Here is a 24,613-nt window from a genome sequence, read left to right as displayed (position 1 = left end):
AGAGAGATGACGAGCGTTAGATGGAGTGGATATATAGTTGGAATTAAAGAGATGGATGCTGTGAGTACACATGGGAAGATACCTTGCACAGATACTCAGTGAATAGATGTTGCAGGAAGAGGGATATTGTTAGACAGACAGGCACTGTCTGGGAAAAATGGGTAAGGCAAGAAGTAATGCTGCAGCTGGGAACATAAAGACTGATTCTGTTGATAAATAAAGTCTATAAATAAATACTAAAGAAAAATATTTCAGTAGCCTGCCATCTATGAATATTTGACACACACATCTAAGAAACTTCGAAGCACCTCATCCAAAATAAACATAACCAAGCAGCTACTAGATATGTGTGCGATTATGCTGTTTAAACATTTACAAGATGCGAGCAGCTGCAGCAAAAACAACAATTTATCACCCAGTTCAAAGCTCATTTCACCCTGATAGACACATCATTGATGGTCTGGCACCACTATGGCAGAAAAGCCCAGGCCAGCAGGTAGATAATTAAGTGCTGAAGCAACACTGGATAAGGAAATAGGAATATATATTGTTTGGATTTCAGAACTGGCCACAATCTGGATATGAGCTTCCCATCTTGTATCCAGACTTACCGAGGAATAACACATTTCAAAATTATTTCCACCACTGTGTTGTACTGGCCAAAGCCTGACCTTATGGGCTTGTCTTTCCCATGCTGCTGCTGCAGCCCCACAAGCCCCTGCAGGGAGTCCTGTTCCCAGCTGTCCTCAGCTACGTTATTGACCCAGATCCCTGCTCCTGCCGAGGCTGTCAGCTTACTCCCACACCTGGCAGATGCTGATCAAATTGAGGGTCTTTCCACAGAGGCAGATACTGTTGTAGTTCCTGTGGTCAGCAGTCCTGGGCACTGAGTCCAGGTCATCTGAGCAGCGCAGGCACTTTAATGCTTTACATCTTTCCACCCTCCCTGTGTCTGTCCTGTCTCACTTCACACCTCACCTGAGCTTTTCAGGGAGCTCATTTCCTTGCTGTGTTCTAGACTGAGGTTTTCAGTATTCCCACAGAAATTCTGTACCAGCTACTCTTTTGCTCACCTCCATAACTAATTTTCTAATCTGTGCTTTGGCAGGATCTCTCCTTGTGTTGGTTTCTCAGCTCTGTGCGAGGGATGCTCATTTTGAGGCTGTCAGTCTCTACTAAGCACTGCCCTTGAAGCTGACAAGTTCATTCTCAGGGGTAGCAGGCATCCTCCAGGCCACTGCTGCTTGTCCAGCACAGTATGCCTGTGCTCTAAACCCCCTGAGGATTCATGATGCACCCCAAAGTCCTTTCTGGAATATGCCACAGTTGCTTTGCTCAGTTATTGCCTCCATGACTTGAACATTCAGGTCCACAGCATTGGCAAGGTGAGCACATTAACCCCCTGCTCCTCTCCTACAGCACCTTCTCCCCACTACAGCTATTGCTTTAAAACAGCCCTAATCACAAACTGCTTGATTTCAATTCTTGCTATTAGAGGCATTATATATGTGTTTTATAAATCATTTAATCTCATGCCCACTTGTAAATTCTCACAGAAAGAACTCCACATACTCTCTTTTAGCTTACTATGCATGCTCTCTTCAGGGCCCAAATGCTGGTTTGTGGAAAGAGGCAATTACATATATATTTAATGGTTTCAAATTAAATTTGAAATTAGCTTTGAACTGTATCATCCATTTCTGGTAATGATGCTTAATGTTATCGTGAGAAAATCAAGTGCTTGACATGATCCGTGTCAATTGAGTCTTGTTCAGGAAGTTGTCCATGGGCTCTGAGGTATGACATGCTGGGAAAGTGATTAAATCCCTGTCAGGGTAAGTGGGAATAGTACTTCTGGTTTTCTCCTCTTCCCTTCATTTCAGTCTTTCCTAGCAGCCAGTTTCTATCTATAAGGATGTATTTCATAACAATAATTGCGTGTTATCAGTAGATATTTTCCAGTAGAGCAAAGATATCTGAATCCAAAGTCTCCAACAGAGGAAATTGAGAGGTCTGAGTTTAAGGAGTGCCAGGTTAATCCATCTTAAAGGAGACCCTCTGTAAGAAGAGAAATATTAGGCATTTCCGGACTATAGGGAATAGTGTGGGAGAAGGATATGCCAGACTTCTGAGGGAGGGGGAGACCTTTGAAGCAGCAAGTAAGTAAGAAGCTCAAAAAATGTTCTTTTTTCATGATTGTCTCCTCATGGACCTCTCTTGCACTGGGTATGTCTAGAACAGCATGGAATGGAAGGAAGCATCTCTCTGAAGCTAAAGCTGTTGGTTTGGGGTGCTTGGCTGGGCTCTTCCGTAGTCACAGATCTTTGGACACATAATTTACACATACTGCTTACTGAATTCACCCTTAGCAGCTTAGGTTAATACGACCCTAATTGTGTAAGTGGATTTAATTCGGAGCTTTTTCCTCCTAAACCCTCAGGAGACAGTTGCAGCAAATACATGTGTGTCAGAGAAAGGCAGCTGGCAGGATTAGTGCTGTCTTCCACTGAGACCTGGGAGCACGGCTGAAAAAATGGTGCCCTGGATCAGTGTCCACAGGTTCCCTGACCTGGCTCTGCCACTTCCCAAGCCCCAAGCTTTCCCAGGGCTACACAAGCAGGCACAGCCCTCCCAGGAGTGCCTGCAGTTTGCACCATGCCTTGCCACGGTGCCTGTCTGCGGTGTCAGCTGTGTGATGCTGGCATGAAAAGTTCCACAGGCCCTTGCTGCTGTTGTAATCATGATCAAATTATGATCCCCATCCCTGGAAGTGTTCAAGGTCAGGTTGGATGCGGCTTTGAGCAACCTGATCTAGTGGAACATGTTCCTGGCCATGAAAGGAGTGTTGGAACAAGATTATCTTTAAGGTCCTTTCCAACCCAAGTCATTATGTGATTCCATGAAATGGCTGTGCTTGCACAGCAATCCTTATTCAATAGAAAACCAAGAAATACTGAGTGTTAAGAACCAGGGATTTAGGGCTTGCACCTTTGCCAAGTTTTGACACAGGGCATATTGCGCTTATCTTTCATTCCTTAAAATTTTTGCACCAGTTGTTGACTGACTCTAGAATTCTTTATCTTCTGTTCTAAAAATGACAAGATTTAAAGTAAAGTGTCATTCCCTGCCTCAGAAATGGCTGCAAAATTAGTGGTGAATGATGCTGTTCAGGAGTTCAGCTGCTCAGCTGGGGCATGTTGGTGCAGCTTCCTGTACATCAGCAGCCCTGCTCCTGATAAATCTTCAGGCTGCTTCCCTTTTCAGAAGGCAGTGTGGGGTGTTTCAGGCTGCAAAGCTTGTATGTAAAGTAAATGCATTGTTATTTAAAAGTGATTCATGTCCTTGGGAAGCCCAGTAAGGTGAGCTGATTGGTGGGTAAGCAATGGGGTGTAATAGCCATTACTGCTGTGGAATAACAGCTTTGATTCCTGGCAGGATAAAACTGTATAATGTTGCCATCTTTCCTGTACCTTTCATGTGCACAGCACTTGATATACACTAAGTGTACTACTTTGTCATCTGGACTGATAGCTGGTCTGATCCTCCTGGGCTTTGCCAGTCTGTTGTGAGAAGTACGAAGTTTCCAAACAAAGTTTCAGGCTTAAGGTAACACCTAAATTATAAATTTCTGAAGTCGCCTTGGCAGTGTTTCTTGATAGGTTGCTTTTCGAGCTGAGCTGATAACCCATCTTGCCTCAGAAATGCTTTTTATTTCTGCCTCTCCTTGATACTGAATTGCCTGTATCATGCACCATTAAATCTGACACAGTTTATCTGCCAGTTGGCTGTGCAGAAAAGGAGAAAGTCCAGCGCAAGCCTGGGAAACTCAGGGTAAAGTCAGCAGCAGCCTAACTTGGCTGCAGCTACTCCACCATTCTATTATACCCATCATTCCAAGAGTCTCATTCCCTCAGCAGCGTACAGGGGTTTTTAAGGGGTTGTGTGTTACTGGCACTTGAAGTATTATTGTGGGAGTACTGTGGGGACAGCAGAAGGGGCTGTGGAGAAAATGAGGCCATCATGATTTGGTGGAGAAGGACCAAGACATTCCATCACAGTACACATCAATCAAGAATCCTGTATGTATCCATAGATATAATCTTCCCAAATGCATCCCCTCTGTGAAGTGTGTGTGTGTATTCTAGCACTTGGACTTGTGATGTTTGCACTGGCAAGTATAATTTTCGTGGGCTCTTTCCATGCCTTGGGGACAATTCATGAGCCAGAACAACTCACAACCTGGTCTTTTCCTGGTGTTTCACTTCCTGGAATACAGAATCCACCATGAGAAGAGCAGATGTCCCTTAATTTTGGTGCAATCATCAGCTTCCTGATGCAGAGACAAAAATGAGGAGCTAGGAAAAGATAACTGCAAAGGCAAATGCCAGGAAATACAAGATTTCGTGACTAATGAGGTTTTCAGGTCCAGTTGAACCAGCAGGCACAAGTCTTCAGCCTTTGTTTGCTTGAGCTGGATCTGGTAGCCAGAATTGCTGGGCAGTTTAAATTCAGAGGCCACACTGAGTACAGAAAATCTGGCAGCTTTCAGTTGTGTCTTTGCCATCTAAATAATCTCCCCTTCACCTTTATGACATTACTGGTTTTCAGTACTGCAAGAATTACACCGTTTCTCTTTCAAAAGATGATCTGGCAGCTGATCCTTGGTGTCACTGAGCACCTCTCTCCTGATGTCAGCAGGGGTCCTACATCCTGATCATTCCTCCAGCTAAACTCTTTGTTCCTGTCTGGCAGAATCACGAACACTGACTTCTGTCCCTAATGGATCTGGAAACTTGCTACCTTACTGAAGTCTTGGTTTGTGGAGAGGAGTGTTTGGACCAAACCCAGCAAGGTTTTAGCACCTTTTTGGACCTTGCTCAGCAAGGTTAAGCACCCTTTTTGTCACTGCTTTCAGAGGAGAGAAAGGCACATACATAGAAGAGGCAATTAAAGAGCTCTGAACCCTCATTTAGACTAGGCAGGTGATGGAGTGCTTCAGACACACCTTGGCTCTGCCACACAGACAGGTGGAGGGATGGAGCCTTCTCTGTCCATGTTACTGGGGAACTGGGGCAAAGAGAGAAAAGCAGTTTGCTCACAGTGACTGTGAGCCCTCCAAGTACAGAACCTGTATAATTGAAAACCAAGTGTTTTAACCCATGATTTAATTTTCCTTTGATGTACAGCCTGACATATTTTTTCAGTCACTTACTCTGCACACAAGAACTGACCTTTTATCATTTTTACTTGTAAATCAGAGAGTGATGTTAAATGCTCAGGGTGGTTCTCTAGAAAGTGATTGTTTCCCTGCTCGGCAAGCTGTGCTATAATTTGCCCCATCCATCCAAATACATGTCTTACCATAATTAAATGAATACTTTTGTCAGTTTATATTGCTTCAGCTTTCACTCAGAATATGCTTGCTTCCATGGTGTGCTAGTATTCTTTTAAGAATTTATGTAAGCATATATAAATATAGACACACATCTTCACAGAGAGATAAAAGAAAGAAAATGTAATTGCAACTTTCAGGTAAAACACATAGAATATTTTGGCAGACATTTGAAAATTGATTTTTATAAAATATTCAGAAAATACTCATGTTAACAGCAATTTTAAAAATTGTTCCCTGCTGGGAGTTGATAGATGCTACAAGCTACAAATGGATTCATTTGAAAACTGCATCTCCCTGTTATACAGGTGAAGCATTATTAAATATCTACAACAGGAACACAGACAAGAATTTGGAGATCTACTGTACAACAAACAGCAATGGCAACTTTTATACATGCTTTACTCTGTTCTTTTTGCAAGGCAATGCTGTCTCCTTGGATCAGAGCAAATGGTCGTTGTTTTTCCTCTTTCCTCTGTTTATTGGGAGTCATATGTTCCTGGCTGGAAGGTCCTTCTGGCATGAAGAATCCCTTTAAAACCCAGTTTGAGCTCTGAAATAGGTTGAAACTGATGCTTCATGTTTTTGTCAGCTCTCCATGCCTGCTGTTTTTCTTGTTCATCCTTGCAGTTCCTGACAGACAAATTTTAGGAAGCAGGGAGAACATAATGAAATATTTGCTATTCTTCATGAAACATCTGGCAGGGCTTTGGCAAGATCAGGGAATTAGCAAGAGTTGCCACTTTTATATGCAGTAGATGACGTTTTTTGTTGTCCTTAATGGAGTCCAAAGCATATGCAAATCAGCTGTGTAATGAGCGAGGTTAAGCAAGGTTTTGGATTTGGTTCCATATGGTGTTAAAAACAGAATTGATCAGAATGTTTTGAAATATATTGAGCATGAGTGTTCAGATTTGTTTTATCTGAATCTTATTATGTCTGAGAAGAGATTTAGGGTGAGGGCAGAGGCTGAAGTTTTAAGCTGGATCCATTATTGATTGTTTATGATCACACATACTTCATCAGATGTTTCTGCTATAAACCCCACTTCAATCTCCTTTAAAGGCACAATAGATTTCTTTGACCTTGCCCTTGTTGTCTTTCATTCTTATGGGTACACACAGAGTCTCCTTCTCTCCCCCCCTAACTATAATATTGATTAAATATATTTGTTCTCCTCAGGAAAAGACGAGAGAACAAAAGCTTCATATTAGTCTCAGAACTTTTTGCAGTACAGGAGGTTTCTCAGCTCAGTTATGATGAGCAGCCCTGAATGAGGTGCATAAGTTCAATGGGGATTATTACTTTGCAGATTTGTGCTGGATCCATTCCAAGAAATCTGTGATAACATAGGACCTTGCAGAGGTAAAATTACTTTGAGAGGTAGACATGATGACTGATATTCATCACCTGGAACCTCTTAGACTTCCAGCCTTTGCCATTTTGTTGGCTTTAACTGCCTCCAGTGTACTCCAATAATTATTTTCTGTGGCCCTTAAACCAAGAATTGCCTGAAGCGTTTCCTTAAAAGCAGAATTCAGTGGAAAAACAGCTGTTGAACCTCCATGTGGTGCCATACCGTGTCCTCTCTCTGGGTGCTTCAGAACAAGAAGCATTCTCTTTACCAGGGTATTTTTAGTTTTTAGACTAAAATTTAGACTAATTTTTAGTCCCACCTGTTCTTCATCCATTTGAAACACAAGATTTTGAAAGAAAAAATCTGTGCAGAGGGGTTTCTAAAATAGGTATTCCTTACTTTAAGAGGTACAAGAATCAGCCAAGTCCACACGGAATAGGAAAATGTCCTGATTTCCTTACTGAGAATCCAAGATCTTAACTTGAGCCACAGTCTTCCTTTAAGCTCTCAAATAGCTGATGACAACACTGGATGTTTTAGACAACCATTCCTGCCTGCCTCTTGACCATCCTAATATATCTCATGTCCTACCCAGAGGGTCTAATTTCCCTTTTGGGTGAGCTCCTGCTTTGTCAACACTCACCTGAGGACTGGAGTCAAAGAATTGCTTTGCTCTGGTCACAAGCAGCTCTTTCCCTCAGGTTGCTTCCACTTGAATGCATCAAGGTTCAGTGATCACCTGTTGTTATTTCTCAGGGAGCTGTGGGAGCATCTCCTGAGACCTCCCATGTCTTGTAATGGAAACTGTGCTCTGAGTACAGAGCAAACCAGACAACTGCCTGCCTGTGTGGGTGTGTGTTTATAACATACAGATATTCATATACCTATTATTTATCTGTCTCTAAGGAAAGGTGTATAAGGGATGGTGATGTATTTATGCACTTGTTTAAACTTATTTACATACACAGACACATATATACACCCCTGTCATAGATTCTCTGAAACATCAGAGTGGGTATCAGCTAAAAATATATTTTCGTGAGGAAAAACTACCAACCAAGAGGTTTCTTTCTCCTTCACGGGCTATAGTGGTTGGAATTTAATAATTTACAGCAATTAGTTCAGTCAAGTAATTAGATATCTATCTGTCATCTGCTGTGCCAACAAATATTTGCATGTGTAGCTATCTGACCCAAAAAATACCTTGTACATAGGACAGATATGTAACTAAGGCACAGTCTAGACATGTCTTGGCCATCTTAAAACATTTTGCTTTCAAAATCCCAAATCCTTTAAGTCGCTCAGAGAGAACCAAGGGATATATACATATGAAACTTGGACTTTTGAAATTAAATATATAGAACCAATTATGAAACTTGGATAGAGTCAGTGGAATTATGTGAAAGAGCACCAAGGGAAACAAGAACTCAGGGGAACCTGCCTGCCTTTACATTCTTTATCCTCAGCAGTACAATTTTTTAGCATCTAAGCCAAAATCTTTCCACATTTCTTTCCCCCATTCAGTGCCAATATCTCAACTACTGGAAGCATCTAAAAGCAATTACAAGGATTCCAATAATCTTCTTGTATTACTTTGGCTGGACAGCTAAGTATCATCAATAACATTATTACCTTTTTTGAGAAGAAATTGCTTGAGATAGAGACACTGTGAGAAAAGCCCACAAACACTTTAAAAATCATATTTTCAGCAACTCTTTCATTATTTAGTATCCCAATGAGTTCTGGTAGTCTCAGTAAATATCTTCCCATACAAGGGGACTTGGCTGCTCATATTTCCATAGGAAGCTTAAGCTGTAGAAAGCCAAAATTTACCTGTTTTGGAAGCACTTCCTCTGATCCTTAAACTCTAAATCCAAGCCACTGATTTTGCTGCTTGGTGGATGGGTATTATTCCATCTATTTTGCATCAGCCGACTTCTATTTCCTGTGGGTATATCTCATTTTTATTGAATATAACAAGATCACAGTGGACCTGATATTAAACCATTCCTTAAATAAACACCAAGTTGTAGTGTAATGTGGATCTAAAATGCAAGATGTAGCCTATGCTTTCCCAAGACATCCTAAACCTTAGTTTCCCAACAGTGCCTGATTATATCACAAAAATATATCACATATGCTTCTCATAAAGGTCTTCAATTTGCTTAAAATTTGTGTCCCAGGGCTTGAGCTCTGGGCATTTTGGCCCAAATCTCAAGAACACAATGCTGTACAGATATGGGCAGTCAGGTCTCAAGATTTCGTCAGGTGTATCTCATATTGCCATGGAATTAACACAGAAGATGGTGCTGGATGCCAGGTTTGGGTGAATGAGCTTGGGTGGAGTGGCTGAACTTGTTTGGTGTGACTGAAATTTGACAGGTTGCCTGGTATGACTGTGGAGGTAAAGCCAGAGTTTCCATGTTTATATTCATGTATAATTAACTTCGCACCATAAGTGGAAATTTTACTCAGTACCTTGGTTTAACTTGTCAGTGGTGATGGGGATGCAGCTGCTCTGTTCACATCTGCCCTTGCAAGAAGCAGATTAACAGAATTATTAATTCTTTGTCCAAGCCAGGTATTGTACTATGTGAGAGAAAACATCATCACAAACCAAAATGAATATGCCAGTTCACAAATCTTTCATAAAGCACCCACAGGATGGTGCTTTCCTTTGCTGAAATGTGAAGGTATTTAAAGAAAAAAAGGGGCAAAACCTAAGAACAGTCTAAGGGTGAGAGAAGAAAAACTCATTATGTTTGGGGTCTGCAGCAACTGCCAGAGCTTCATTTCGTGGCTGACTTGTATCTGTTCAAGTCAGTGGGTTTTATTAATGCTTACAAGCCTACAGCTATAAGAATGCTAAAGATGCAGTGTTTGCCCTGCTCTGATATATAGATTGGTCCTCCATTAGCAGGAAATTAATGATTGTTCATGAGACTGAATCCACAGCCTCTGGCTTCTCAACAGCTTTTCCATCCTGCAAGTCTGAAGACCAGCTTGTGTGAATTTTATTTGTTAACATTAGAGGCACACCTGGACCTGAACTGAGGTACCTGGAATCCAGGAATGTCATGTACTGTCAGGTACCCTGCAAATGGGACAAAAATACCTTCTTGTCCTCTCTGCAAACTCATCTTTCACAGAAAGATCAAAGCTGTCCCAATGGCATGGTGTAATTCAATTAAATACAGTTCTCCATGTTCGTACAAGGCTTTGCCATTTCCGAACCACGTGTGATGAGAGGTGTGTACCCAACACCTCCGCTGCTCCTCCAGCAGCATCAGCCACCTTCTCACCACTATTGGAGGCAGCCATTCCTGGGGACAATAAGAGTTTATGGTAGATGTAAGTAAAATGCTGACCCAGGGCTAAATTGTTGCAAGCCTGAATGAACATTAGGGGACAGTATTGGCCAGGAGTCAGCCTGTTTCTTCCTCTTTATGCTCTCCTTTTATTTACAAGCTGTCTTCTCTTCCAAATAAAACCCATTTGCCCTTTGCTTATCTAACTGGTGCACCAGACACCCATTTCTAATCTGGTCAAATCAATTATAAATATTGCAGTCTACAATTAGCCTGGGAACTTCTGGAAAAACTAATTACTTCGAGCCTTAGCGATGAATTACACTTTTCTCTTGGCTATTTGCAGCAGGAAGAAAAAAAGGAAAAAAAAAACCTCCAACCTACACTCAAAACAAGACCAAACATCTCTCAGCCACAGCAAACAGCATTCAAGGCCACGTTTAATTATGTTCTTATTGCTGGTGAAAGGATGGGCTGTGGTGGGCTGAAAGCCAGGGCACCTGGCACTGCCTTGGGCTGAGCACACATTTTCTCAGGAGATGCTGTGATGCAAAAGTCCTTGTCAAAGAGTCTTCGGGAAGGGAAGTCTCTTGGGAGTCCACAAAGTTTACATCATTAGTGTTTGCTGTGTGGCAACAATGGAGGCGAAAGCAATAGCTCCTAAAGCTGGAGTCGTCAGAACAGAGCTGATCCCCTCCCTTGGTGAGGTCAGGGACTAAATAGATCCTTGTCTGGCACTCCTCAGGCAGGAGGGTGCCAGGCTGCTGTCTGGGGAGCTGCTGAATGGCAGAGAAGAAATTAGAAAGTTATTACAAGGTGTGCAAGGCACCTTGTAGCAACTGAATCCAGACACAAAGGGCAGATTAAAGCCCTTCTTTGCTGGCATGTTGTTGCTGTAGTGTATTTCTTACAGGTGTAATTACCTGCAAGCATCATAGTTGTTTCATTTATGTCCTAAAATACTACTTTATGAAGCAATTAAAGGCAGAATTGTATTCTGGGATTAATGCAAATGTGTCTGCTTAAGGTTCATTTTAGATTCATTACAAGCCTTCAGAAGCAGTGTTCCTGCTTTTAATAAAACATATGGTTTCCTCAAAAGCAGAACTGTGCAAGACCACACACCCCATTCAGATTTGGTGATGTAGGTGGAATTTTAACGCCAAAAAGCCAGAAGGGCAAGACAATTCCAATTCACTATGAAGAAGGCAGCATATCTTTAAAAGCTGCAGGACAGTTTTTTACCAGGACTGGTAAATGTTCATACAATAGGTAAAACTTCTTTGGAAAAGAATGGGTGATTCCCCTTCTGCACATGTGATAATTGTGGTCAGGGAGTTTTCTGGGGTCTCTAGTCCCTGCTTGAGTGGGGAAAAAACACACCCTTCTTTCAGGTGAATGCTGTAACTGCGGAGAACTTGGCTTGTTTAATCAGACAAAAATATTTTTCCTGTTTTCTCTTCACACACAAGAATGTCTCATCTCTTGAAAAAATTCAATAAAGCTATTTCCAGCCTTATTTAGTTTATGAACTATATCAGAGATGTGCTTGGCTCATTATACACGGCCACATTCCTGCTTTGGGCAGCTTCCAAAAGATTGGGGCACACCATGATGGAGAGAAGGTTTAACAAAATGAGAAAATAGGGTTACAGACAGGGTGAATATGCTGGGAGGTTATTTTTCACTGCAGAGAGATGCTGAGGACATGTTTGCTTGTTTGTTGATACATCCTTCAGAGAGAATCATTGGTATGTCCATGACCAGCAGTGGTCTCCAGCCTCAGCTTTTTCCTCCTTTTCCTGTAATGCATTTAACCCTCTCCCCCCCACTTCCAGTTTCCCCCTGGCAAGGCTGCAACAAATTTCAAGAGTGAGAGGAGTAATATGAAAAAAAAGTAAATGCTCCACTTTCTTTTGTACTGCATTGCAACTGTGAGGCCTGTCAAGTGAAGGTCAAGCAGAAACCCTGAGCTGTAGTCACAGATTCCCTAAGAGGGACAGTTGTCAGTGCCCGTTCTTTCCAGCAGAAAAAATGAAAAGTTCTATTTTGATCCAGCCAGCAGAATACACAGAGAGTGAGTGACCTGCCATGCAAGCAAAATGTGAGTGAAGCATCTCTAGAAATTACTTAGGGATTCTGTACTTCTCTCCATTCCCTGGAAGTGCATGTACAAGTGGATGAGAATTATGTATGGAAGAGAGATCGCCACTCATCCCCAGGTACAGTGTGTAGCTATAGTTTATCACCACAGCTACAGAGTGTGTGTTCTGAAGTGTAGCTCAGCAGGACAGCTGACTTGAGAGGTTTCTGTCCAGCTGTGATCTAGTAGGCTGACTCAGAATGAGGTGTTGACAGTAGGCACCTGAAAGAAGTGTTTTCCAGCCATGACACAAAGTTCCAGTTATGCTGACATGTAAGGAGGCACTGGGCTCGCTTCTCCTTCTCCTTCTCCTTCTCCTTCTCCTTCTCCTTCTCCTTCTCCTTCTCCTTCTCCTTCTCCTTCTCCTTCTCCTCACATTAAGTCAGCAAAACCCCCACAGTTATTTTACAGGGAACTAAATCTTGCTTGCTTTCCAAAAGTGAGCAAATAAAAAAATGTACACACATAGAAAAGGAGAACTAATTAAGCTTGTCATATCTGAGTAAATATGCAAATTAAAAATCAAAACAAAGAAATTCTATTTATCACATCATGAAGTTGCAAATTGCTGCTGTGGCTCCCATCAGCTGGAATAGATGGGGGCTACAAGGCCATAGGTTTTGAAGATCAACCAAATGTGCACGTTTTATTGTGATAGCTGGGGGACTGTTGGCTGTAGAATATATTACCAGCCTTCCCCCCTCTCTTCTGCACTGTGCTCATGTTCAGTGGTATTCACAGTCTATATTTGTCTTGGAGTTCTATAATGTAGTGTCATTGGTTTTCCTCTTTGTTTACCTTCTGTAAGACAACATCATTATTCTTTGATAAATGTTTCATGTCTCCTGGGTAGGTGTTGTGTCTTTTTTTTTTTTTTTTGGCTATGGCTAGAAAACAATAGTTTACATGTTAGCATTCCTGTTCCTTACCATGTTTCACCATTTGCATGGAAGGAGCTGGTCTCTGTGATGTGGAGAACCACATGCAAGGACTGGCACTTGGTTGGTGGCACTGGCTGGCTCCTCCATGTGCCACATGCTGCCACCTCTCCCCTTTCAGAAGAACCTGCTGCTTGGAACCAGCCCTGTTGTGTTGCTTTGTAATGTGTTTTAAATCTTCCTGCAGCAGAAAGTGAATTTTTGGGATGTAAAGTTCCATATAGTGCAGAGGTGAAACTGGTTTGTAGAGTTTGTTAGTGTGATAAAGAGCTTCTCAACTTTTAAGTCAGCAGTGTGGCTGCAGCCTGTGTTGGCAGCAGGGGGAGGTTGGTACCATCTATTTGCTGTTTGGTAGCTCACTCTGAGACTTGTGGTGGTGGCTCTGGTCCAGTGGGTGTCAGTCCAGGCTGGAGAAACCCTTACTAAGATCAGTGCTAACTGCTGATCAGTGCTGATCCCTGTCATAGCAAAGGACCAAAGGGCAAAGCTAATGAGGAAGAAAGTCTTTCCTGACCTCCAAGCAGGGTCTAAGCCCATCCTCACTTGTGGGGAACCTCTTCCTGCGGCACACCTGCCCCAGTATTGAGCTATCGTGGTCTTGGTGTTTTGTGTGCTGTGCAGGCAGACAACAAGGGAGAGCTTTGGAAGTCCATTACACAGGTTTTATGAATAAATGCTTGCTTCCTAAAGAATATCCCTGCAGTCTTCAATGTAAAGAAATGGCAGTTTTGTACATTTCTTGTCTTTCATTCTCTGTTGTCTTCCAGATTTCCCTTCATTAGCAAACTGGTTTTGCAGTAGGAGGCATTTTCCCCTTTTTGTCAGAGAGGCAGTCTTGAAATCACTTAAATTATTGAAAAACTCAGAAGACCCTGTTATTTGGCTTCCCAGATTTAAACAATAATAGGGACCCTTTTTTCCCCCAATTATCCTGTTAACGCAAATGTTTGACCTTTGGTTCCTAGGCTGCAAAATGTTCCATCTGTAAAATATCAGTGAGCTGGGAGACAGCTCTGTTCTCTCCCAATGGCATTAGCAGCTCCTTCAAAATGTACAAGTACAATATTGAAAGTAGGTATGCTTTGGTTCTTTTTGACTGCAAATCTGCAAAAGCAAGGCTTATAAATGAAAATTCCAGTTCCCCTGGGTTTAGTCAGCTTTGAACATTATCATAGGTACTCAGTATCATGCTAATTCATGCCATGCCTGCATATGAAAAATAAAAGAAGAAATCAAACCCACTGGTCAGACTCAGCTGGGACCACTGCTGTTGCTATTTGTGCTGGGAGGACTGTCCTGGTTTGTTTGTTTTGTTTCATGTCACATCCTCATTTTCAGTATGAGTTCTTCCTGACCCAGATTTTCTAAGCAGACTGAAGTAGAGCCAGAAACTGTAAAAGTGCATAATTATTCTTTTATTTATTTTTAAGCTGCACAGCTCTATTAAGCTTTCAGAAAATCCTTTATACCCAGCCTTTGAAGTAAACTAAGCCAGAGATCAGCCTGAGAAGGAGATGTGGGTTTACACTGCTTGTTTCTGCTGCAGAGCAGTCTGTATGCAGTTAAGATCTGGAGTTTCAGACCCAGGAAAATCTTACACCTTTCTTGGAGTGCAGAAGAGGGGAGGGATCAATATATCCAAAAGCAATACTTTGCACCTTTGGTATGTTCTGAAACCTCACTTGTTGGCACTGCTGTGAAACAGCTGAAAGCTGGAAGATTATTCTGGTTACTGACATGTAAGTGAGCAGACCACACATTAAAGCTGTGTATGTTCCATCTGCCAAGCCATTCATTCTTCCCAGCTCAGGATAAATTAGAAACTCTGGCCCAGAGGTGGAATATTATTATTCCTTTCCCAGTCCCTCAAAGCAATACATTCCCCTGCTCTGAGTCTGATTGAAAACATTGACCTGGAGGTGAAAAACACAGTATCTGCTCCCCTGATTCATCCAGGCTCTGACCCAGACAACACTGAAATCACAGGCTTCTTTCTGGTGTCAAAGGATTATCCAGTTGCCCTTGTGGGCTGAAGGCCAGATGGGAAGTGGGCAGCTTGGGAGGAGAAGGACCCCCAGAGCTATGGTCTAATGGTCACTGTTCTGCCATAAATACTGCATCAGGCAAACCTCATGCAGTGTGCATTGAAAGTGGGCATGTGAGGAAATCCCCTGTGACCATTCCTTTGAGTAAATGCAGGAGGCCAAGGTGGGGTAACCTGCTTTTCTGAGAGCCAGATGACATGGCTGTGACATCCACTTAGAGTCTTTCCTCGGCCATTCAGGCCTGACTCTGAATTTGGCCCTTCCCCAGGAATTCACGCTATCAAAGCCTTTCCATGTTCTTCCCAAAATACAGCCACTCCTGGTGTTTCTGCCCTCCTGAGCCAGCGTGCTTGAAGATCCAAGAGGCTCAGTTTTTTGTTTGTGCTGCCTTTTGTTAGCAGTGCTCTGAGCTTGCACAGAACAGGAGGAAAAGATGCCAAAGCACTTCAACCACCTGGATTAATTAGGTCTTACACTAAATGTGGAACTACAGTGAGAGAGATGATGATTAAACTAGCAACCTTCTGGAAACTGAATACCTTCTTCTCTGCTATAATTCAGCTTCTGTAACCTCGTAAGTGCCTCAAGGCAAGAATGGTGTTGTCTGTATGTAAAGCACTGTTTCTGTATAAGCAATAGCAGTAATAGTGATGGGAATAATAATGCTTTACTCCTGAGAGGTCAGTAAGTATCACTCTTCATTTTATCACTCTCATTGTTGAGACAGACACAGAGACCCACCTGAGTTTGCTGAGTGCCACCTCGTCCCTTATTAACAGAGTCAAGGTTGAACCCAGAAAAAGCATTTCCCTGTTGCTTGCACTTCCCCTGAGAACACCCCCTCCTTTGGTGACGTCCAGTCTCTCTTGTGGTTTTTCTGCAGAAGGTGCAGCAACAGCAGCCTGGAGTCTGATGACGAACCTCCTTGTGCAGAAGAGATTGATTATGACACTGCCAGTAGCTCTGACGGAGAAGAGGAATTCTCGGAGCTAGACCAAGAGATCCAGGAGTGCCTCTCGTGGGTGGAAGGCGAGACAGAAGATGAGGGAGCAACCACAGGACAGACATGCAGCTCCAGGGCTCTGAGGGGACTCTACATTTCCAGCCAGCCAGCACCCAACAGTGCAGCTCTTCCTCTGGGTTCAACAGCACTCGGGCTGTACAGTGGGTTCGAGGGCAGTCCTGTGTGAACCAGGCTGTGACTTGCAGAGCAGCAAGAGAATGTGTCACTGCTCGTGTTTGCCTGTTTGCCAGCTTCAGCACCCTTCCCAGATGTGTTGCTCCGGTTCTGAATGGAAAGATGACTGTATGTTTGTGTAATTTGAATACATACATCTGCTGACAATGACTCCTTACGCTTTGTACACAAGGCAGAGCAAGAGGCCACTGGCCCGGGTGGTACTATGTGAGATCATCCATTCCTGAACATAATCCCCAGTTTCATGGCTGCCTCTAGTACATGATTTCATACAGACTGACTTAGGGGATAGTATTTTGAGACCAAGGTATCAGAGATGTTTCTCTTTTTCCAACTTTAGGCAGCCTTTTCCTGGAGAAGTGACAGTAATCGATGCCTTTCACCAGAGCTCTCTGTTGCCTTTCATTTCTCTTGAGCTGTAGAGCATGTCACTGATTTCTGTCTGGTCAGAATTTTTGCAGTGCATTCAACAGGTTGGGTCAGGCTTTGCATGTTTCTGAGCTGGTTGTATCTCAGGAACAGTGTGGGAAATCCAGTGTCCCACACTAAGAACAGCAGTGACAATACATAGTGATCCTCTGGAAACCTGAGTTAAATTCACCAATAGATTAGTGATGGTGGCAATACCCAGGAGTGAATTTAGCCCAAGCATCAGTTAAAACATTTCCTTTAATCCCCAAATGGAGAAAAATTAGATTTCTCCTAAAATTGTCTCCCAGCTCCTGAGAATCCAGCACAGACTGAGAATCCACACAAGTGCCCTATATCCCTAAAACATGAAGTCACTTCATGTCACACTTCACGTTGCCTGATCTTCCCATGTGTCTTAGACTCTGCTGCTGCAAATGGGGAATTGCCCTGAATCCAAATGGAACTAATTGTGTGATGCAAGAGGCTCCCAACTCTGCCACTGCTTTGTGAGGCTCAAGGACAAGGATGAATGTACAGTGTGTTGTAGCATTACAGCCTGCAAGGACTCCAGTGATTACCAGTGACCGTTATTATTAATACTAATGCTTGGTTAAAAGCACCATGTCATCTTCCTGGTTTTATGCTGGTTGTGAAGAGAATTCCTAGTGCAGAACAAGAAACACTCTGATGTGTTTCTGAACACCTTTCCTCAGACTACCTAGACAATATTTTCCAGCAGGAGGTTGCTCTTTAGATAAAAATCTTCTTCCTGTCCTGCTTGGCTTTCAGTACCCATGTATTTTAAAGTCTTCACTAGCACGTAAGAGTTCCCTGAGTCTCTGTCTCTCTATGATGCTGCTCAAAAGACAGGCAGCTTGGGTCCTTAGAAGCTGAGCTTCTTAGCCCAAACTAATTCATTAGGCGTGGTGTGCGCCTCTGTACAGATGTCCTTTTCTGCTTGGTTTAGCGTGCAGCTTGTTGCACACAATACTGAATTTTAATAAAAGGGTGGCTCACAGGAAGGGACACAAAAGAGGTGAAACAGGTGTTCCCATTATAATAGTTTGTATAATACTGCTTCAAAGCTTATTAATAAAGAAACAATATATGTGCATAATTAACTTAAAAATCCAACATTTGTAGGCATGACAAAAACTTGACAGTGTGCTAGGTCCTGACTGCAGCATACAAAAGCCATGCTGTGGGATGTTCAGCATTCAGCACATCCCCAGAACACGGAGTAAAAACTACTGTTGTACATATCTGTGTCTGCAAATGTGCATATTTGCACCCACTCTGCTTTCTGTACCAACACTGCCACGACAGTAGCTGAAGAGCACTTACCAAGGTTTGCCAGTGGTAAACCCTATTGCAAAGAAAAAGAAATCTTAAATCAGCATTTTCCTTAAAGACATACCAATATTTTGGCCATAATATTTGGCTTTCTAGCTGCTTCATTCTGAATTTTTTAAGATGGGGGAATTCAGTTCAGTGGGAAAATTCTGCCCTGGTGACTAAACTGTGCGAGAGTTGTCATAATGTAATAAAAGCAGAGGTGTATCTTCCCTGTGTGTTTGGAGCCAAATGTGTACGAGCAGCACCACCATTTCAGAGATCCCTGTGCTAGGAGCTGCAGGAGGCGGGGAGATGGCAAAGGCCCTTAGGGCGTTTTCAGTGTCTGGGATCCAAATGCAGCAGCTAAGCTGGGAGCAAAATGTCCCTGCACACTGAGCACACCTGTATAAATGCTGCTGTGTGGTATGAAACACCTGGTCAATCTCTTCTCCCACAGCATTCCACACCTGTGCCAAACAACTTGTCAGCAAGTAGCGAGAGTGCTGCAGAAGGCAGTGGCCAGGAGAACCCTCCAGCCCAAGGGTGGTCAGCCTGCTGCTGAGAAGGTGCAGCGGGACAGGTGGGTGACCAACCACTTGGGGATGGCACCTGGATAACTTCAGGAGAAGCAGTTTTGTGGGCTGCCTCCTTTTTTCCCAGGTACTTCTACAGGGAGCAGATGCTCCTCTTCTTTTGACAGACCTCTAGAGGTCAGGAGAATGCCTCCATGTGCACTGCGCGCTCCACACTATTAAAATTCTCCCTGAGTCATGGTAATTAAGCAGAGCTAGGCGCTGCACAGAGGAACGGAAGTGCATTGACTTTAATAAAACAGAGTGTAAAACAACTTTAGATTAACTCCAGCCTTGTTTATTCTTGCACACTTGTAATTCTGGATTGGTATCCCCCAGTGAATGGAGCCGTTGTCCCCTGCGCCGGGGCCCGTCACCTCACTTCAGCCTGCTAAGTGCTGAGCAGTGAGAGCAGCGCCTTTTCTTGCTGTCGCTAGCTAATCCCAAAGAATTTGGAAGCTGCCGATGGAGAAAGGGCGGGAGGGAGGAGAGGCAAGTCGCCCTGCTCCCCACTGTTTTGTCGTTCCTCAAGAGTCAGCAAGGCTGTCAGGTTGAGACTCAAGCCAAATATTCCTGTAATGGCCAGAAGAGATGGTGTCTTAGAGGCACTAGCCTGGCTCCCACTGCTGCAGCAGTTTTGGGCTCCTGCCAGGCACCTTAACTTTTTTCACTGATGCCTTTTGTCTCTTAGACTCTCTTAGAGGCTGTGCTCTCCTTCCTCCCCTCACCAGTTTACATGACGTGGGTGGAAGATGCTGTGAGGAGCCCTGCACTACACTGCACCCTCTGTCTCAGCCCCTCACCAACTCTTGGGTCTCCCAGCCACAATAGCCCTTTCCTGTCAGAGATGATCCCAGGGATGCCTTGCCAGTGTCTAGTGAAATACACGTGAGTGTAAACCTCTGGGCTAAGAAAATAAATAATTAAACAATAAAAAGAAAAAGAATCAAGTCAGCAAACTGAAGGAAGAACAAAATCTAATTAGTTTTATCTGCTGTTTGTTATGAGGCTGTCAGAGTGCTCTATCCCCTAGTTTTACAGCACTCTGGAAAATAACAGTGATAATAATAATAATAAACAACCGTGCACTGGGTTGTTTTTGAAGCAGGCAGGAAGCAGATTAAGGAGGGGGAAAGACAACAGCCCTGCTCCTCCACTGCTTCTCTCCTGCTGCCAAAGAGCAGAGATGTGGGTGACAGAGCTATCTCCTGTCTTATCTGTCCTTGGACAAGATCCACTGCCCCTATCCATCCCTTAGAGATGGAAAGCCCGAGTCAGAGACTGTTTGGCAGCAATTTGCAACACTCATATTACATTTCTTTCTTTGCCACAGATCTCTTACGTGCTCTTGACCAATTTGTTTGTGCTCCCAGTCTCTGTTCCATTGTGAGATACAAATGGCAAATACAGTAGTGAAGGTGTGTGGTTTTGGAAGAAGGAGGGGGGGAAAATGGGATGTAAACTGCCCAGGTGTTTGCTCTATACTGATTTCAGCTGATGAGAGGGGAGCTGGAATTACTCTGTGCAGGAGTGCGGTGGTAGTTTCCATCACTGCTTCCCACTTCAATGATGTGCAGTGATGATTTGTTAGGACATTTCTCTTTAAGCTGTGCTGGATAATATTAAAAGCCTCTCCTGGCAGGTTGTTATCAGTCTATCCTGTCCCATGGCCTGGTCCTTGCAGTGTGGAAATTTTCACTCTTGTTTTAGGGAGAGCAGGATTTGACCCTCTGTTTGAGAACACTTGTATGGTTTTCCAGGCAGAGGGCTGGAGACAAGGCTCCAGTTGGAGATAATATGCAAAATCTTGGAGAACTAAAAACCCTGTCCATGTAGTTGCATTGGGAAAAGATGAAGGACAAGGCTAAAGAAACAAGGTATAAATCAGAGAGGAAGGAGAGGACTCAGCGCAGGCAGAGGAATGAAGAGAGCAGGAGGGAATTGGAGTAGGGAGCATTTGGGGGAGACACAGGCAGAGAAATGGGAGAATTGTTCCTATTTGTGCATCCTCTTCCGTCCCCAGAGAATGTGTCAGTATTAGTGCTACCAAGAAACAACCCTCTTTACTGTAGAATAAATCTGCCACTGTATTCCCCACTCCATAAACGGCAGCCAAGTCCGTATCCTCAGCGCTGCATTGTGTGCTCGGCTCTGGGGTCTGTGAGTGCTTTTCATGACGGTTGAGCCTCTATCATTCCTGGCCTTGGGCTTCCTCTCCAGGCACTCACATCCTCAGACAGGTCCTGGAAGATCCATGGCATATTATTGTTGATGGAGCAGTTTGTGGCTACTTTCTTCATCTTTTCTTTTTCCTGTTTCTTTTATTTCACTTTTAATAAGTGATCGAATGGGGGGGAGTGAGAGAGAAAGGAGAATGCAGAAGGAAGTGCCCTGATCTCAGTCTAGCAAGATCTCCAGAAAGATGGCAAGGCAGCTATTTTAGCATCAGGGGCTTTTTTAGCCTTTAATTAAGCTGCTTGTAGCTCATGCATGGACCAGTGAGAGGGAAGACAAATCTACCACTAGAAATAGTCATCAGTTGGATGCTCTGGCAATAACTCCCGTGTCAGTAAACTGCCATAGCCTTTGGCTAACTGAGCTCTGGGCACTGAGGGGCTGGCTCCTCACCAGCTGATGTAATTGCAATCACAACCCTGTTTTTTGCCCCCTTGCTCCTCAAGGCCTGACTGACGGCTTTCCCTGAATGGTTTCCAGTGTGTGCTCTGGCAGCTCCTGCCTTTGCCTCGGCATTTCCATAACAAGTCATTTCGCTTTTCTGTGTTTGTTTCCCAGTCTGTGAAGTGGGGTTATTAATATTTATTTTCAGTGAAAGGGGTCACAGCGAGGTTTAAATCTCCAGTGTTTACAACACAATTTGATATCCTTAGAGAAGGCAAACAGGAAGAATTAATTGCTGCTTCCTTCATATATCTGCCATCACTGAAATAAAAATCCTGCCCATTACTGGGATCACTGCTACCTCCTTTCCAGGGGCCACTGTGTTTCCTTTGGTCTCTGTGGAAGGTGGCACAGGTGGGGCAGACAAATCCTTGAGGTGAAAGCACGGACAGTGTTGACAAAAAGACTGGATTTTTTACAGCACAGCAGTCTTCCAAGAACCAGGCAGCATGCTGGTTAGTGAGTTGGGAAAATGGGAAATTTAATAGAGGTGAAAATGAGGCACTTGGGAAAAGAATGGAGCAATCTGGTAAACATCTGAAATGTCTCTGCCCAAGGGCTAGGAGTGTAAGGGCTAAACAGGAAGAATATAAAGCCTTAGTACATATACCAAGCTATGAGTTAATCAGCTTCCCAGACACATGGAAAAGAGAAAGTAGGAACAGCAGAAGAAGGATTAATTGGCTGTGAAACATCAGGGAATTGGTAGGTTGAGTCAAGGAAAAAGGAATACAGGCCAGCAAGCACTGACTTAGAGATTAGAGCAGAGGTGCAATGACGAGATCTCCAAAGGTAGGGAGAAGAACAGAACAAAAGGAAAACACTAAAAGTGTGTGAGGACCTCATTAGCACCTTAAAATGAGAAATTAATTGTATTTTAAAAGTTCAAGCAGCAGCAGAGTAGGAATGAGAAGAGAATGATACCAAAGGATGTGTGGATGAAATCAGAAGGGTCCTGGCAAAGAATGAACTTGAAGTGGCTACAAACACACAAGGGAAGAAAAAGAAATCCTATAAATATGCTATAAATATACTAGAAGGAATAAAAGTGTGCACTGTGTACCAGAGAAGGAGAGCACGTGCAAAGGGTTGGAGTCGTCACTGCCGTTTTGACTCCCCTTGTCACCAAAACAGTTGGTGCTGGATAAATGCAGCAGAAGTCTCACTGACTGGGGAATGGGAATGGGCCAGAGCAAAGGGGTGTAAATTGAGGAACCCTTACACTGAGTGAACTCAAACTGCTTGACCTGAAGGAATTCCCCTGCAGGTTGTCCAAGGAAAACAGTCTGCGAACAGTTAGGAATGGACTTCAAGAACTCCTGCATCAAGAGGGTTCTTTAGAGTTGAAAAGGGCAAATAGGGTACTTGTTTGTGTAGATAGAAATAAAAAAGAAGAGACAGGAAATTTAAATCAGCCAGTTAAGCTGAGTGACTACAGAAAAACCTCAACAAATTATGAAACAAACAATTCATTAGCTGGTATAGGATAAGAAGGTGCTAAAAGAGAATCAACATGGATTTGTCAAGCTGATCTAATTCCTTTCTTTTATTGCCTAATTGGCTTAGAGGATAACATATGTCTTTGCTTTAGGAAAGCTTTGAATACTTTCTTTTCATAAAGAGTGAAAGAAATATGGTTTATATGAAGTAATTGTAAGGAAGGTGCACATTAGCTGAGGAATTACTTATGAGAGACAGGTTTCATCTCCACAAACTTTAGCTTCCTAGAAGTTAGGCATCTGGAGTAGAGATGACTGAAAGGGGACCTTGTTGATGTCTATCAATATCTGAAGGGAGGGTGTCAAGGAGATGGAGCCAGGCTCTTCTTCGTGGTGCCAAGAAATAGCATGAGAGGCAGAAACCGGAACACACAAAGTTCCATCTGGACATGAGGAAGAACTTCTTTCCTGTGAGGGTGAGTGAGCAATGGAACAGTTTGTACAGAGAGGTTGTGAAGTCTCCTTCCCTGGAGATATTCAAAAGCCCTCTGGACACAATGCTGAATGATGCTCTTTTGAGGACCCTGCTTGAGCAGGGAGGTTGGATCAGATGACCTCCAGTGGTTCCTTCCAACCTTACCCATTCTGTGATTCTGTGATCTAGCCTAAATTATCCTCTACAAGGTAAATGTAGAGAAACAGGCACCCCCACAGGATCTACATCCTAAGATATTGGGAAAGGATCATTTGTTAAGATATTTCCTTGTCTTGTTAACTTCTGAGTGAAGTTAAGCTACCAGATCAGAGAGGACTCCTAGCTTTAAACCCACCCCAAGAAGAAATCCTACAGTCATGCTTGCAGGGCATTATTTTACTTAACTGAGAAAATACAATGGAAAATCCATGTGCTTTTTTCAGAAAATCCCATATATTTCTGTTGAAGCTCAGCTCCATGTTCACACACTTCTATTTATGTCGTCACACCTGCCAACCCCACCTTCAGCCTCTCCAGCACAGGGCTCTGCTTCAGAGTTGCCCACACTCAGCTCTGTAACCCCATCCTTTGCTCTGGCAGTCTCAGTCCCCCAGAGCTGAACACAAGGAATACTGGTGATCTGGGGGGCTGCATCCCAGAGGGAACTGGGATCAGCGCAGGCACTCTCACTGGTGGCTGATGTCCAGGTAGATGCCAAGAGCCCTGAAGCAGGGAGCTCACACTGAAGCCACTGTGCCAGATGGCCTGAGTGCTCTCAGTTGTAAGAGCTGCTTTGTACATTTTAGCTTTACTGATGCGGAGAGAACATTTTGAACTGTCTAAGCCTTCTAACCTTGTATCATTGGCACACGAACAGCAGCAGCACACTGTTGAACATAATAACAAGAGGGAAAGAGCTGTGGAATTAAATAAGAATTTAAATCTTAGGGTTTGCAGCTCAGAGCTAGAAGCTTTAGCTGTGTTATTTCCAGGAATTGGTTGAGTCATGTTTGAGAATAATGGATAAGATTAATTCCTTCGTGACTATGGCTGAATAAATTATTTGCCAATAATGATTTGACTTCTTCTAGCTGCTTTTTCTAATGTCTATGATGCAAAAAAAATTTGGTGTGTCCTGGATGTGTGTGCTGGGTATGATGCACTGGTCCTTGGTATCTGGCAGTGAATTTATTCCCCAAAGACGGTTTTCAATGGGATTTACCTCAGAGAAACTGAATGAGGGATTTGATCTGTCATATTCAGAATGATTCATTTTTCACTTCATCAAGTAGGAAGAGAGAAGATAGAAGAGAGAGGGAAA

At 43.3% G+C, this 24,613-nt stretch overlaps 1 protein-coding gene across 1 annotated transcript in view; it reads left to right on the top strand.

Moving 5' to 3' along the window:
• AGBL1 (ATP/GTP binding protein like 1) overlaps window positions 1-24,368 on the top strand; it is a 272,270-nt gene extending 247,902 nt beyond the window's left edge. The window contains exon 23 of the mRNA XM_032123269.1: window positions 16,067-24,368. Coding sequence (XP_031979160.1) covers window positions 16,067-16,373 — 307 coding nt within the window. The 3' untranslated portion in view covers window positions 16,374-24,368. The remainder of the gene's footprint in view (window positions 1-16,066) is intronic.
• The last annotated feature ends 245 nt before the right edge of the window (window positions 24,369-24,613 follow it).

This window comes from Corvus moneduloides, chromosome 13 (assembly GCF_009650955.1).
Source record: "Corvus moneduloides isolate bCorMon1 chromosome 13, bCorMon1.pri, whole genome shotgun sequence".
Classification (NCBI taxonomy): Eukaryota; Metazoa; Chordata; class Aves; order Passeriformes; family Corvidae; genus Corvus; species Corvus moneduloides.
Note: the sequence above shows the minus strand (reverse complement) of the source record. Positions and strands in the feature narration are given on the sequence as shown.